The 13,152-nt window shown below is 35.0% G+C and overlaps 1 protein-coding gene across 7 annotated transcripts in view; it reads right to left on the bottom strand.

Annotated features, from left to right (window-relative positions):
* snama (something that sticks like glue) overlaps positions 1-13,152 on the bottom strand; it is a 311,868-nt gene that overhangs the window by 202,830 nt on the left and 95,886 nt on the right. For 5 of the 7 annotated variants that reach the window (XM_069841358.1, XM_069841357.1, XM_069841356.1 and 2 more), the window contains 2 exons: positions 6,536-6,624; positions 133-247 (listed from right to left, as the gene is read on the bottom strand). In XM_069841358.1, the coding sequence (XP_069697459.1) occupies positions 133-247; positions 6,536-6,624 (204 nt within the window). Of the gene's footprint in view, positions 1-132; positions 248-6,535; positions 6,638-13,152 lie in introns of all 7 variants that reach the window. The other 2 variants (XM_069841362.1, XM_069841361.1) reach the window with 1 other exon arrangement.

Here is a 13,152-nt window from a genome sequence, read left to right as displayed (position 1 = left end):
CCACTCACACAAGATTTTTTCATGTTTATGACATCACAAACCTTTGCCATTCTATTGTGCTTGCTGCCACAAGCCAGCCTAATTTACTTAATAAGTTATACACTTTCATTCAAATTGAAAATACTTTATTACCTGATTCAAACCAAGAGGACAGTTCTTGATCCAGTGTCCAGGTTGATGACACTTGAAACAGCGGTAGGAAGTTGGGACCTCTCCCATTTGACCAGCACCCCTTATTTTCATGTAACTGAAAATAATATATTATGTAAGTAAATTTATACAAAAGATGACAATATTAAAACAAATGTTAGCGAAAATATTCCAAAGTTTCTAGTAAATCCATATGAAACACGTAGCTTTAAGTCACATTTCTAAATAAAAACTGTATTACTATTTATTTCGTGTTTTATTGTCTACTATATGCATATATATGGCAGAAAATAGGAAACACTGGAGAATGCTGGGTTTGCAGTGAAATACCTGTCCTTGGGCAGAATACTATGAATGTATGAATGAATGAATGAATGAATGAATATGCATATATATATCACAATAATAAAAACAGTGTAAGAATATTTATGAATCTATTTTTCTCCAATGTACATGTTGAATTTTACTCAACCCATTTTTATGGTCAACTGGAAGTCTATCACTCTACATTCTTCAACAATGCAGTCATTCTCGGTGATTCAAAGCCAAACATATTGATGGTGTTTTGTAATAATTAGGGACCGGATTTATGGGTTTTTAACTATTCTTTTCCTTACTTCTAAACTCATAATTTCTTAGACCAATTAAAATAATTTAAATAGATTATCAAAATAATAAAAAAAAATCAGTTGACCTCAGATTCGAACCCTGGTCTTCCTACACCAAAGCCTTTGACTCTACCACTACACTACAGAGACCTATGTAGTAAAGTGGTTGAATTTACGTGTTATGAATACTTTCATGTTTGCTGGCTATTATGTTTGATTTTGATAATATTGAAAATGGCACCCGAATGGGCATTTTCAAAACTATAGCTTATTTCCGTTCAGTGGCATAGTCTTTCAGAGATCTCACTCTCTTTATACACACTTCGAAGTGGTAGGTTTCACACTTTCGTTCACATAGTTCACTACACAGTTGTTTCTCAGGTGGTGCCATCTCTTTTCAGTGCACAGTTTACTATGAAAGCCATGGACTGCCAGGCGCGTCACTGCATGTCTCAGGTCGAAATTAGCCTTCTCCCAGCTTCTCTTCTCCATCGCTACTGTATTATGTTTGATTTTGAATTCTTAAATATTAAACAAAAATGTGTTTTATGCCATATTATATTGCATATTCATGCCACATGACACATTCAATCAAGAGATTGTCTCTCATTTACATAATTTTAATTTCAAGTTATTTTATTTAATATTTCAGTAGCAATATGACTGCCAACAGAGGAACAGTTATAATGAAAGATGTGCGACACCACGTTTCTAATTCGTGATTGGATGACATCCAACTTACTTACTTACTTACTTACTTACAAATGGCTTTTAAGGAACCCGAAGGTTCATTGCCGCCCTCACATAAGCCCGCCATCGGTCCCTATCCTGTGCAAGATTAAGCCAGTCTCTATCATCATATCCCACCTCCCTCAAATCCATTTTAATATTATCCTCCCATCTACGTCTCGGCCTCCCTAAAGGTCTTTTTCCCTCCGGTCTCCCAACTAACACTCTATATGCATTTCTGGATTCGCCCATACGTGCTACATGCCCTGCCCATCTCAAACGTCTGGATTTCAAGTTCCTAATTATGTCAGGTGAAGAATACAATGTGTGCAGTTCTGTGTTGTGTAACTTTCTCCATTCTCCTGTAACTTCATCCCGCTTAGCCCCAAATATTTTCCTAAGCACCTTATTCTCAACCACCCTTAACCTATGTTCCTCTCTCAGAGTGAGAGTCCAAGTTTCACAGCCATATAGAAGAACCGGTAATATAACTGTTTTATAAATTCTAACTTTCAGATTTTTGGAGAGCAGACTGGATGATAAGAGCTTCTCAACCGAATAATAACACGCATTTCCCATATTTATTCTGCGTTTAATTTCCTCCCGAGTGTCATTTATATTTGTTACTGTTGCTCCAAGATATTTGAATTTTTCCACCTCTTCGAAGGATAAATCTCCAATATTTATATTTCCATTTCGTACAATATTCCCGTCACGAGACATAATCATATACTTTGTCTTTTCGGGATTTACTTCCAAACCGATCGCTTTACTTGCTTCAAGTAAAATTTCCGTGTTTTCCCTAACCGTTTGTGTATTTTCTCCTAACATATTCACGTCATCCGCATAGACAAGAAGCTGATGTAGCCCGTTCAATTCCAAACCCTGCCTGTTATCCTGAACTTTCCTAATGGCATATTCTATAGCGAAGTTAAAAAGTAAAGGTGATCCAACTTATATTATATAAGCATGGTTGAATGTATGTCTTTCTAATTTTTATTGTTTTCAATAATTTAACTTCTATCCGTCCAATTTTAATGTAGCCTATGTTCTTCTCACTGTTATGAAGGGTGTTAACAATTCTGTGACTTTACATTAATAAACATTTATAAATCATTTCTCCATCGACTTATTTCCTTGATTTATGAAAAAAAAAAAAAATAAATAAATAATAATAATAATAATAATAATAATAATAATAATAATAATAATAAAAAAATAGTTGAATACTGAGATAAAGTAACATAGTTTATGAAATGATGGATCTTAAACATTTTTTTTGGATCTCCTGATTTTGTTGATAGCGCCCTTTTCACAAAACATCATCGATATTAAAGGACGTAATAAAGTCTACTAATTAATGTTAGTCAGATCGGTAATTTGTGAATGATTTTAGGTAAGGATAGCAAGAAATAAGGCACAATTCGAACTTACTGTTCCATAATTCATTATTATACCTTCACCAAACAAGGTATAAATTTGAACACAATATTCTACACTCTCATTAAATCTATTAATCTTCTGAGTGTTCTCCGAGATTGTCAATCACTCACTTTCCATAATGAAGATATCAGATTCACAATTATGAAATCTTGCCATCTCACGTCTCACTGCACTGGAAATGTCTTCTTTTGTATGAAAGCATTTCAGTAAAGCAATGGCTCTTTAAGTGTTCGCGTAGGCTTCCGCGGCTGGTGTACATGATGTGTGGATAAGCTTCAGGGCTTCTACTGCGTTTTCTTGGTGTTATTGGCTGACGTTTCGACCGCTGTGTTGTGGCCATCTTCAGAGCAGTTGTCCAACAACTGCTCTGAAGATGGCCACAACACAGCAGTCGAAACGTCAGCCAATAACACCAAGACAACGCGGTAGAAGCCCTGAAGCTTATCCACACACAATGGCTCTTTAAGTTTGGATACCACAACATAATCACGAAATGTCTAACGAGTATGGTGAAAGCTGTCGTACCTTTCTTCAGCATTGTAAAAGGTACACAAAAATGTTTGCTGTGTGAGCGAGTGTATTATCATGAAGAATGATGATATTGGGAAGCAATTCAGGACATTTATTCCTAATTGCACGAAGTAGGTTATTCTGCAGATAAGTCTTAAAGTATGTTGCGTTCAGTTTCACTAAATGAAACAAAAAGACACAAAATAACCTCCAAGTCATTTCCAATTTAATTTCTGTTTTTATGTCTATCCTTCACTTCACTTGTTTTTGTTGAAACTTGCTGTATGGGAAGCGGGATCTTTATTTGAAAATGTAACACAAAATGGTAATTTACTCATAATTGAATCTAACAATTTCTTTCCTTGATTTTGTTTCTAACATCAGATCAAATTATAAATGAAATGATACAGACATCTCCGAAAACTATTTTGTCAAGAAACAATTATCAGTTACATGAATATGCGTCCAATCAACAAAATTTTAGACAATGTTTTATGATACAAAGATATATCTACAGTATATGAATTACTTTCCAAATTGAGGTGTTCCTAGAAATTATGAAAACAGAGCAAAAAAAAAAAAGTGACGTCGTTTCCTAAAATAACACATTCACTCCATTCAGTGTGTTCTGTCCAGGTCTTTCACTGCAAGTCCAGCATTCTCCAATATTTACTATTTTCTGCCTTCCTCTTAGTCTCTCCATATGATCCAATTATGCCTTGAAATTGAAAACTTCAAACTTTTGGGCATGAAGTATTTAAATAATTACCATTACACAAATAAAGGAAAATAAATATACTATTTTCTGTAAAAGATTTACTTTTCTGTAGACTAAGTCGCAAATGTACTGGGTGAGCAATACTTTCTAGCCCCAAGTACAGGGTTGGGCATTTCTGGCTAACTATTTTTAAACCAAAATTAACACACATAGGTCATTTGTCTGATTTTATTAAACCATAACTGTCTTTATATCTCATCATTTCCTAAAATTACATTTTTCATATGCGCACCATTGCAGCCATTCATTATACCAGAAGATTCCAAAGATTACCCATGATCCTGAACTAGTTGCTGTTTAGTTTATTTTTTAAATTAAAAAAAATAACAATTTTCTGAGAAATTTGAATTTAAACAAATTTTGTTTGATTTTAAGACAAATGTTTGTATTGTATCCCCTGCCATGTTAAAAATCAAATTAAAATCCATAAAAAGGACTTTAAAATGGGACATTTCGCGGGTCTGTATCTGATCTGGTTCTGCAGAAAATTGTAATTAACTATTTCAGGACACAGCATTTTTTGGTAAAAATATAAAAATTAATACTTAATCTGAACAGAAGGCAAAAAAGAATGCTTTCATGACTTTCATTCATAACTACGTAAGATCACATGATACAGCAACTTTCATCAAAATCCCAGAATGTCAGTCACAATCAGTGTGTTGATTTAACATGGAATGACTCGAATGGTATAAGACATTCTGTTTTAAAAAGTCTCCTCCATTTCCTTCCTCTTCTCCCTTCTACTTTTTCTTCTACCCTCTCCTTCCACCTCATTCTAGTGCCAAAGTCATGAATGCATGGACCTTTACTTCCATTTCCCCATATGCCTTCACACCATCTAAAGGACTTATTTTTCACCTATTTAGAATAGTACGTTAGGTATCATATATTGTTTTAAAAACTGTCCTCTATTTGCTCTTTCTCTCCCTCCTACTTTCCCTTCCACCCTCTCCTTCCCATCCCTTATCTTCCTTTCTCGATCTGCCACTCTCTTCCTTACCGGTACTCTTCTTACTCTTTAACACAAGTACACACACAAGAACAAGTACATACGGGTTATTCCATATGAAATCGATCAGTAAAAAACCTCGCATTTTTTATACTCTAATTTTTTCCCTACTTATACAAAGTGCTGAGGGGAGTGCATTTTCAAAAATATACTATCAAAAGTCAAACGGTTTTCGTATTATTGAGCGACAAATTTAGCGTATTTTATGAAAACAAGTCTCTTTCAGAGCTCAGAACTCTGGAACCATTTACTGCAGAACATTGAACAAGAGCTCATTTTGAAGCTGACATTTGGTAGGTTATGTTAAGAAGTAATCCATATTTTTATTGTACACAGAGAGACAGATAATCTGATTTTACTTGATTTCAGGCTTTTTGGCCATTTGTAAAAATGTAAAAAAAAAAAATTGAGAAAAAACCTTGCATTATTAAGAGGGATTCGGCATTGTTTGCTTAGTGGCTCGGCAATAAGTTTCGAGGGTATTAAATAGATTATTTTCACGCGCCTAGACTTGAATGGAGCAGTACTGCAAGCACTGGCCGAGAGCTGAATATAAGCGAGCGGTTGGGCGTCATTTAACTCCTGTGTTTATGAAAACCTGTGATAAAGCTAGCACAGCCATGACTGCTAGACGATACATCACGTGTTTATGTCTACTGGCCTTGTTTCCCTCGGCTATCTCCTGCCTCACAGTCAGCTGGTTAGTTCACGCACATACTATTTATTTTCTTTATTTGATATTTTCAATACTTTCTTATCAACGTCCCACCAGTAAAAATGTGTTTATTTGTACTTTCAATGCGGAATCTAACCATATATTTTAAAAATATTTTTTCGTGGCCAAAGGTGTCTTAATGAAGAAAAATCTAAATTTCTCTATTTCCATAAAAAGTAAGAAAAACTGTTTACATGTCAATATAAACTTTAACTTCTCAGCATCAAAATAAACCATGATTTTGATCATTGGGTGAAAGGGTTTCGGAGCAACAACAGTTTAAAGTTCCTAATTTTATGAAAATACGATAAATTTAAATATTATTAATTTAAACACTATTAAGTGCTGAAGCCTCAAACTTTGCACAAAGCATTACATCATATCACAGTTGTCTACGGACAGAAAAAGTTTCATTGTATTTAAAAATTGCAAGGTCAATTTTCTCTATATTTCGGTCGATTTGAGATGGAATAGCCCATACATACATACATACATACATACATACATACATACATACATACATACAAACACACACACAAAGTTTCACACATTATGTGAGGTTAGACAATCTCGTAACAGAGTTAACTTACTTAACTGGGTTATAATCTTGAGTTGATTGAGTCATCATAGCTTGTATTTTATCTTCTTCACTTGCATCCAAGGTTGATAAATCAACAGCCTGCAAAACGAGACTGTTACAAATGTATAAAAAATATATTACAATTAGAGATAGGAAATGTAATATATGTAGGCAAAAAGGTATTTTAAAAATAGCTTAAATCAGCAAGGCCAAAAAAAAAATAACTGATTAATAATTTTACACTTTTATTGTTACACTACATTTTAATGTTACAGAAAACTTTCTGGCTAAATTCTGGGCTCAAAATGGACTGGAGCAGACCAGAATGACACTCCAGTTTGTGAATTTCAGGAACCATTCTGTTCCGTCTCATTCCGGTTCATTTTAATTCGGTATTAATTAGATGAATATGGCAGTTAATCATTATGCAAAATATCTATATGGCAATATTTTTCACTTGCATCGATTAAGTTTATTTTGCAAAATACATCGAAGCAAATTATTCAGAATTTGTGCTTTTTATTCAATTGAGCATGGTAATACTAGGCGTCATCTTACAACTCATTAATTCTGTTATCATCATCAGTACTATCACGTCCATGAAAATAACAGAGTGTTCTGATTCGTGAAAATGTCCATTTCGAGCCCTGGCTAACTTTAATAGAATATTGATCTAAGTTATTGCTGTCCTGATTGCACATTACAACCTGTGGTTCTTTAGACGTTTTCTTTTTTTTTTTTTTCATGTTGTAATGTTGTAAAAGCAGAATTTGCCTAGACAGATAACTATTAAAGCATTACAACACACACATGAGAATACAATTTTAATAAACGAAGATGTAAACACACTTAAGGCAAACAAAACACGCTTTAAAAAAAAAAAAAAACAAGCATTTATGTTTAAAACTTGTGGGAAGTGATCTTTACACAAACACACAGTTGCTGGAATTTAACACACTGATAAAGTATAGATGGTATGCCAGACAATTGTGCCCCATATAAAGCCTAAATTGTCTAGTTGCTTCTTTCCTTGGTAAGGAGTGATAATTAATATTTGAGGAGAAAAATTCGCTCCAGCGCCGGGGATCGAACCCGGGTCCTTGGTTCTACGTACCAAGCGCTCTGACCACTGAGCTACGCCGAATTTAATCCACAGCACCGGACCGAATCCTCTTCCTTCAATGTTTCCCTTAGTGGCCTGACTCCAAGTTAGGCATATATGTTGATGTATATGTCCAATGTCAACTGCCATTATATTAGGAGCGCACTCAGTTGAGTGACTTGTTTGGCCAGGATTCCGCAGTTAAGTGTACAGTAATCTGTACAGACATATGCACTGCTAGCTTTGAGAATATTATACTATAATATTCTCAAAGCTTGGTACGTAGAACTAAGGACCCGGGTTTGATCCCTGGCACCGGAGTGAATTTTTCTCCTCAAATATTAATTGTCAATATTACAGATATTATTCTGTAGGACAAATTAATAAATCTATAATAAGGAGTGATAAGTCATTCCATTTCTATGTTCATAAAATTTTTAACGTGATTTATTCTCGTTTGTATTGATTATCCAGTTTTTGCATTATTTGATTACGCTAAATAGTGATGCTGTTTTCTTAGAGTGTTTGAAAAGTGTGGTTCCTCTTCACTATAATGCTTTTCACTTATCATAACTAACAGGGACACCTCTGATTGAGGGTCTGGCTGATATGTACATCTATTATCAGGCACTAAATCTCGCTTGACAATGTGTGTCAGAGGAAGAACAATTGTTTGCATACATCTGAAGTCTGATTGGTATAATATGTAGTTAGTCAGCGATGTATGCAATGCAGGTGGAAAGGAACTGGCCACTCTACCCCATTATCACCTGGGTGCCTTATAAGTGGTGCCTTATTGGTATCACTTGTGAGATTCAGACAGGACTGAATCTTAACATTACAACTGTGTAATATTACGTAAGAGTAAATGGCTCTTGTTCTGAGCAGCTAAAAAGCAATGTCCTCCATGAACTAAGTCACATGAAAAAGAATATAGTTGGTTAGCCACATTACTTGCATGTAGTACCACATGTGAGAGAATTCAATTTTATTTATTTTAGTATGTTATTTTACGACACTTTATCAACATCTTAGGCTATTTAGTGTCTGAATGAAATGAAGGTGATAATGCCGGTGAAATGAGTCTGGGGGCCCAACACCGAAAGTTATCCAGCATTTGCTCATATTGGGTTGAGGAAAACCTCGGAAAAAAAAAACCTCAACCAGGTAACTTGCCCCGACAGGCTAGAAGCGCTAACCGTTACTCCACAGGTATGGACAGAGAATTCAATGTAGAAGATGAGTTTCTGCTGTCTCTCTAAGGTTCGAAGTAGTGTTCAACACTATTATTTCTTTCTTTGGGGGAGGAGGACGGGTTTTGGATGATATGCTCCTATTGCTGTCTTGGAGTCAATCAAAATGACTCTTTCGTAAAAGTTGTAGGATCTGTGTAAAGTTGTTAGAGCTACTTGAAATGATTTTACTTCCCTATTAAATGCTGTACTACCTTTGTATGTAGTATGCATATTCTTTACTCTAAATGCCTGCACGACTGTTCTCTTCACGGCAGATTCTACATGGTATATTCTCTACTACTCAGGTTCTAGATACTTTTCATGAGGCTTATTAGTGGTAGCAGTTTGTCTCCAAATTTAATTCGTTCAATTTCGTTTTTAAGTTTGAAATAGGTAGTATAAAAGAATTCAAACAGGCATTTTCCAAACATCCAGTCTTTAATTAGAACATAATTGGAAATGTGATATTTTAGTGAAACATATAATAAATAAGTCAAAACGTACATTCAAAAACATGTATTCAGATTGTCAACCATTTTCCAAAATTAAATTTGAAAAAGCATGGTCATTAGATTTCTTATTTAACAAGGAAAAATCCACCGCTGTGGAGTAACAGCATGCCTGACTGTGAAATGAGCGGGCCCGGGTTCAAATCCTAGTTGGAACAAGTTACCTGGTTGAAGTTTTTCCAGGGTTTTCCCTCAACCCATTAAGAGCAAATGCTGGACAACTTTCGGCACTGCACTCTGGACTCATTTTGTCGGCATTATTATCTTTATATAATTCAGATGCTAAATAACCACAGTAGTTGATAAAGCGTCGTAAAATAACCCACTAAAGAAACCACAAGGGAAATGTTAATGAGCTCATGTCGAAACCTTTCCTATATATCCTCATACAAATCCCCAAAGTAAACAAATAAGAAAAAAAATTAATTACTCACACTATCTGCAAAAGTGTGAAAAGTACTTGAATGTTGCAATAAAGCCTGATTCAGACGGGAATAGTTCACAGAAGTCACCTGAAGCCTTTAAACTTGACGACATATTAGTGATCATACGAACATGTTTCACATGTAAAAAACGCTATGGATGTATGTTCCTCAGTGATGTTTGTATTCTTGGAGGTGTACTATTTTAAGGATTCTTACCATTTTTGCAAACCACTTCTACATCGAAAACTTTATTCGTCGAGTTCAGTAACAAGTTTTTAAAATAATTTCCTTTAGTTTTTTTATTGAGGTATTCTTTGTGCGTATATTCTTTCAAAGTTCGTACCTCTCACACACTCCTACAAATGTTAGAATATCTTAGGCATTCTACTCATTAATTTAATTAGACAGTAAACCATACAAACACTATCTGCTTGCAAGTTCCTTAAGTTAACATTCAGACGTGAGCCATGGTAAAGTCAAGTTGATCACGTGATGGGAAAGTGGACACAAATTCAAACTCTACTTGACCACCAAGTCACAACTTGATTGTCTCGACCATGTCAAATGGGGAAAGTTGAAGAAAAATCGACTTGCTTCAAGAACTTGATTCCTGTAAACTATCCTCATCTGAATAAGGGTAAAAACATGTTGAAGTTGTCCATCTCGCCATGTGGCGATCAGGAAACAAACCAACGATACATAACAGGTAAAAATATGCTGAAGTCGTTCACATTGCCACACATCTCGCCGTTCAGTGGGAATCAAACTGGTTCTGGCTCTGATTGGTTGGTTGTCGCAACAGAACATTATGATTCTCTCCATCCATCCTCTCAATGTAAATGCACAGCTGTGATACTGCTGGCAGTATACATTGTTATTTATTAATAACAAATATTACCGTGTAGATTTACAGCCATGGATAAGGAGCAATATTAATAAGTGAAACTTTCATCAGGCCTCCTATATGGGACCAGCATCACAAATCCCATCATAATAGATATGTTCTTGACAAATGTTGGGAAGAGGTTGATGCCAAGTGCAGTGTGCCACAGGTATGCGAAATTACATCTATATTTTCATGTATCTTTATCATTGTTCTGATTACTCATTAGTGAAATTAAAAAAAAAAAATTAAAAAGACAAATTGAGCTAAACTGTAATTTCAGATCGATATGAATAATTATTAGGAACTCTACAATTAATGAATTTCACTACAATTTCTTACATTAAAGTAAAATGAATTTATAAATAAGTTACATCACCCACATAGTATTACATAATATTTTATCTCAATTATTACGCTAAACAAAGGAAATTCAAATGTCTGCTAATGTATTGTTCGAATTTACATTAAATCTGTATTTTATCAACTTTTACAAAAAAAACAATATATCGGTAGTGCAATACATTTTTACTGTCAATCCTATAGACAGGACCGGATTTAATGATCTGCCGCTCTTATGCTTATTTTCAAATCGAAAACTGTTATTATTTAGGCTTACCATTACCTGAAATTTATCTTTGGTAGCACTGAATTCGCAGTGTCCACTGAGACATTGTAGAATAATTTGCAACATGTAGAAATGTAATGAAATAAATAAGCATATCTGAATTTTAAAATAGTACGTTAAGTTGGAGAAGTTCAAATATCTTGGAGCAACAGTAACAAATATAAATGATACTCAGCAGGAAATTAAACACAGAATAAATATGGGAAATGTCTGTTATTATTCGGTTGAGAAGCTTTTATCATCCAGCCTGCTGTCAAAAAAATCTGAAAGTTAGAATTTATAAAACAGTTATATTACCAGTTGTTCTTTATGGTTGTGAAACTTGGACTCTCACTTTGAGAGAGGAACATAGGTTAAGGGTGTTTGAGAATAAGGTGCTTAGGAAATTATTTGGGGCTAAGAGGGATGAAGTTACAGGAGAATGGAGAAAGTTACACAACACAGAACTGTACGCATTGTATTCTTCACCTGACATAATTACGAACATTAAATCCAGACGTTTGAGATGGGCAGGGCATGTAGCACATATGGGCGAACCCAGAAATGCATATAGAGTGTCAGTTGGGAGGCCGGAGGGAAAAAGACCTTTAGGGAGGCCGACACATAGATGGGAGGATAATATTAAAATGGATTTGAGGGAGGTGGGATATGATGACAGACAATGGATTAATCTTGCTCAGGATAGGGACCAATGGCGGGCTTATGTGAGGGCGGCAATGAACCTCTGGGTTCCTTAAAAGCCAGTAAGTAAGTAAGTATGTTAAGTTTTAGTATAGTATCTTCCTTCTCATTTTCTAGTCCCTGAATGATTCCACCTAAATCCGGCCCTGCTTGCAGAGTGATTTAAAGTTCCACATCACGTCTCCTTTGGTGGGTAGAAAAATAATCTTTAAAGGCATTTCTCACTGAAGCAGATTCAACTGTTGAACGGTTGTCTCCCCTAAACACTCGAATAATGGACAACATACTGCCAGCTGAGATCGCTGCAATGTCATTTGTTACGTTCTCTCTGTCAATTATTGTATTATGGAGAATGCAAATAGTTTTAACAATAGTCTCCGCAGTTTCAGGACACGTTTCTATTGCTTTGTACAATATTATCCATTTCACGGATAATATTCCAAAGCCGTATTCCACAGTTTTTCGCGCCGTCGACAGTTTCTTATTAAATAAGTCCTTCTCTTCGTCCAGAGTTTTGCAAGCATATGGTTTCAATAAATTTGTTAACAAAGGGTACACCTCATCACCAATGAAAACGTAAGGCAATTTCATATTTGAATCAGGGAGAAATTCTTCAGCAGGAATATTAAATTTGTGTTTCTCCATTAATTTGTAAAGTGCAGAACTCTGGAAAGTTCTCCCATCACTCTGTTTCCCATAAGTTCCTACTTCAATAAAAATAAATTTACAGTTTGCGTCACTAACTGCCTGTAGAACAATGGTAAAATACTGCTTATAACTGTAATACATTGTTCCTGATCGAATCGGACATTTAATTCGAATATGTTTTCCGTCAATTACACCCAGGCAATTGGGGAAGCCCATCTTTGATAAAATATTTCTGCAATCTCCTTGAATTCCATTTCAGTGGGTGGTTTCAAACACAAGAGCTGTAAAACTTGCCATAGCAAGTGGGTGATTTCTCTAACAATGCAAGCAACTTTACTGTACTAACTCCCAAACAGAAAGAGAAGGCAATACTTTTGAAAAGTTTTTCGTTGCAAGAAATCCGTGGGAGAAAAGAAAATTTTAAATAAAAAAATAAATGACTAAGTTAGTAAGTGAATCAGTGCGTGAATGAGTGAATGAATGAATGAATAAATAAATAAACGAACGAACAAGTAA

The sequence above is a fragment of the Periplaneta americana genome, chromosome 12, assembly GCF_040183065.1.
Source record: "Periplaneta americana isolate PAMFEO1 chromosome 12, P.americana_PAMFEO1_priV1, whole genome shotgun sequence".
In the NCBI taxonomy this organism is placed as follows: domain Eukaryota; kingdom Metazoa; phylum Arthropoda; class Insecta; order Blattodea; family Blattidae; genus Periplaneta; species Periplaneta americana.
This window is presented reverse-complemented; position numbering and strand designations above follow the sequence as displayed.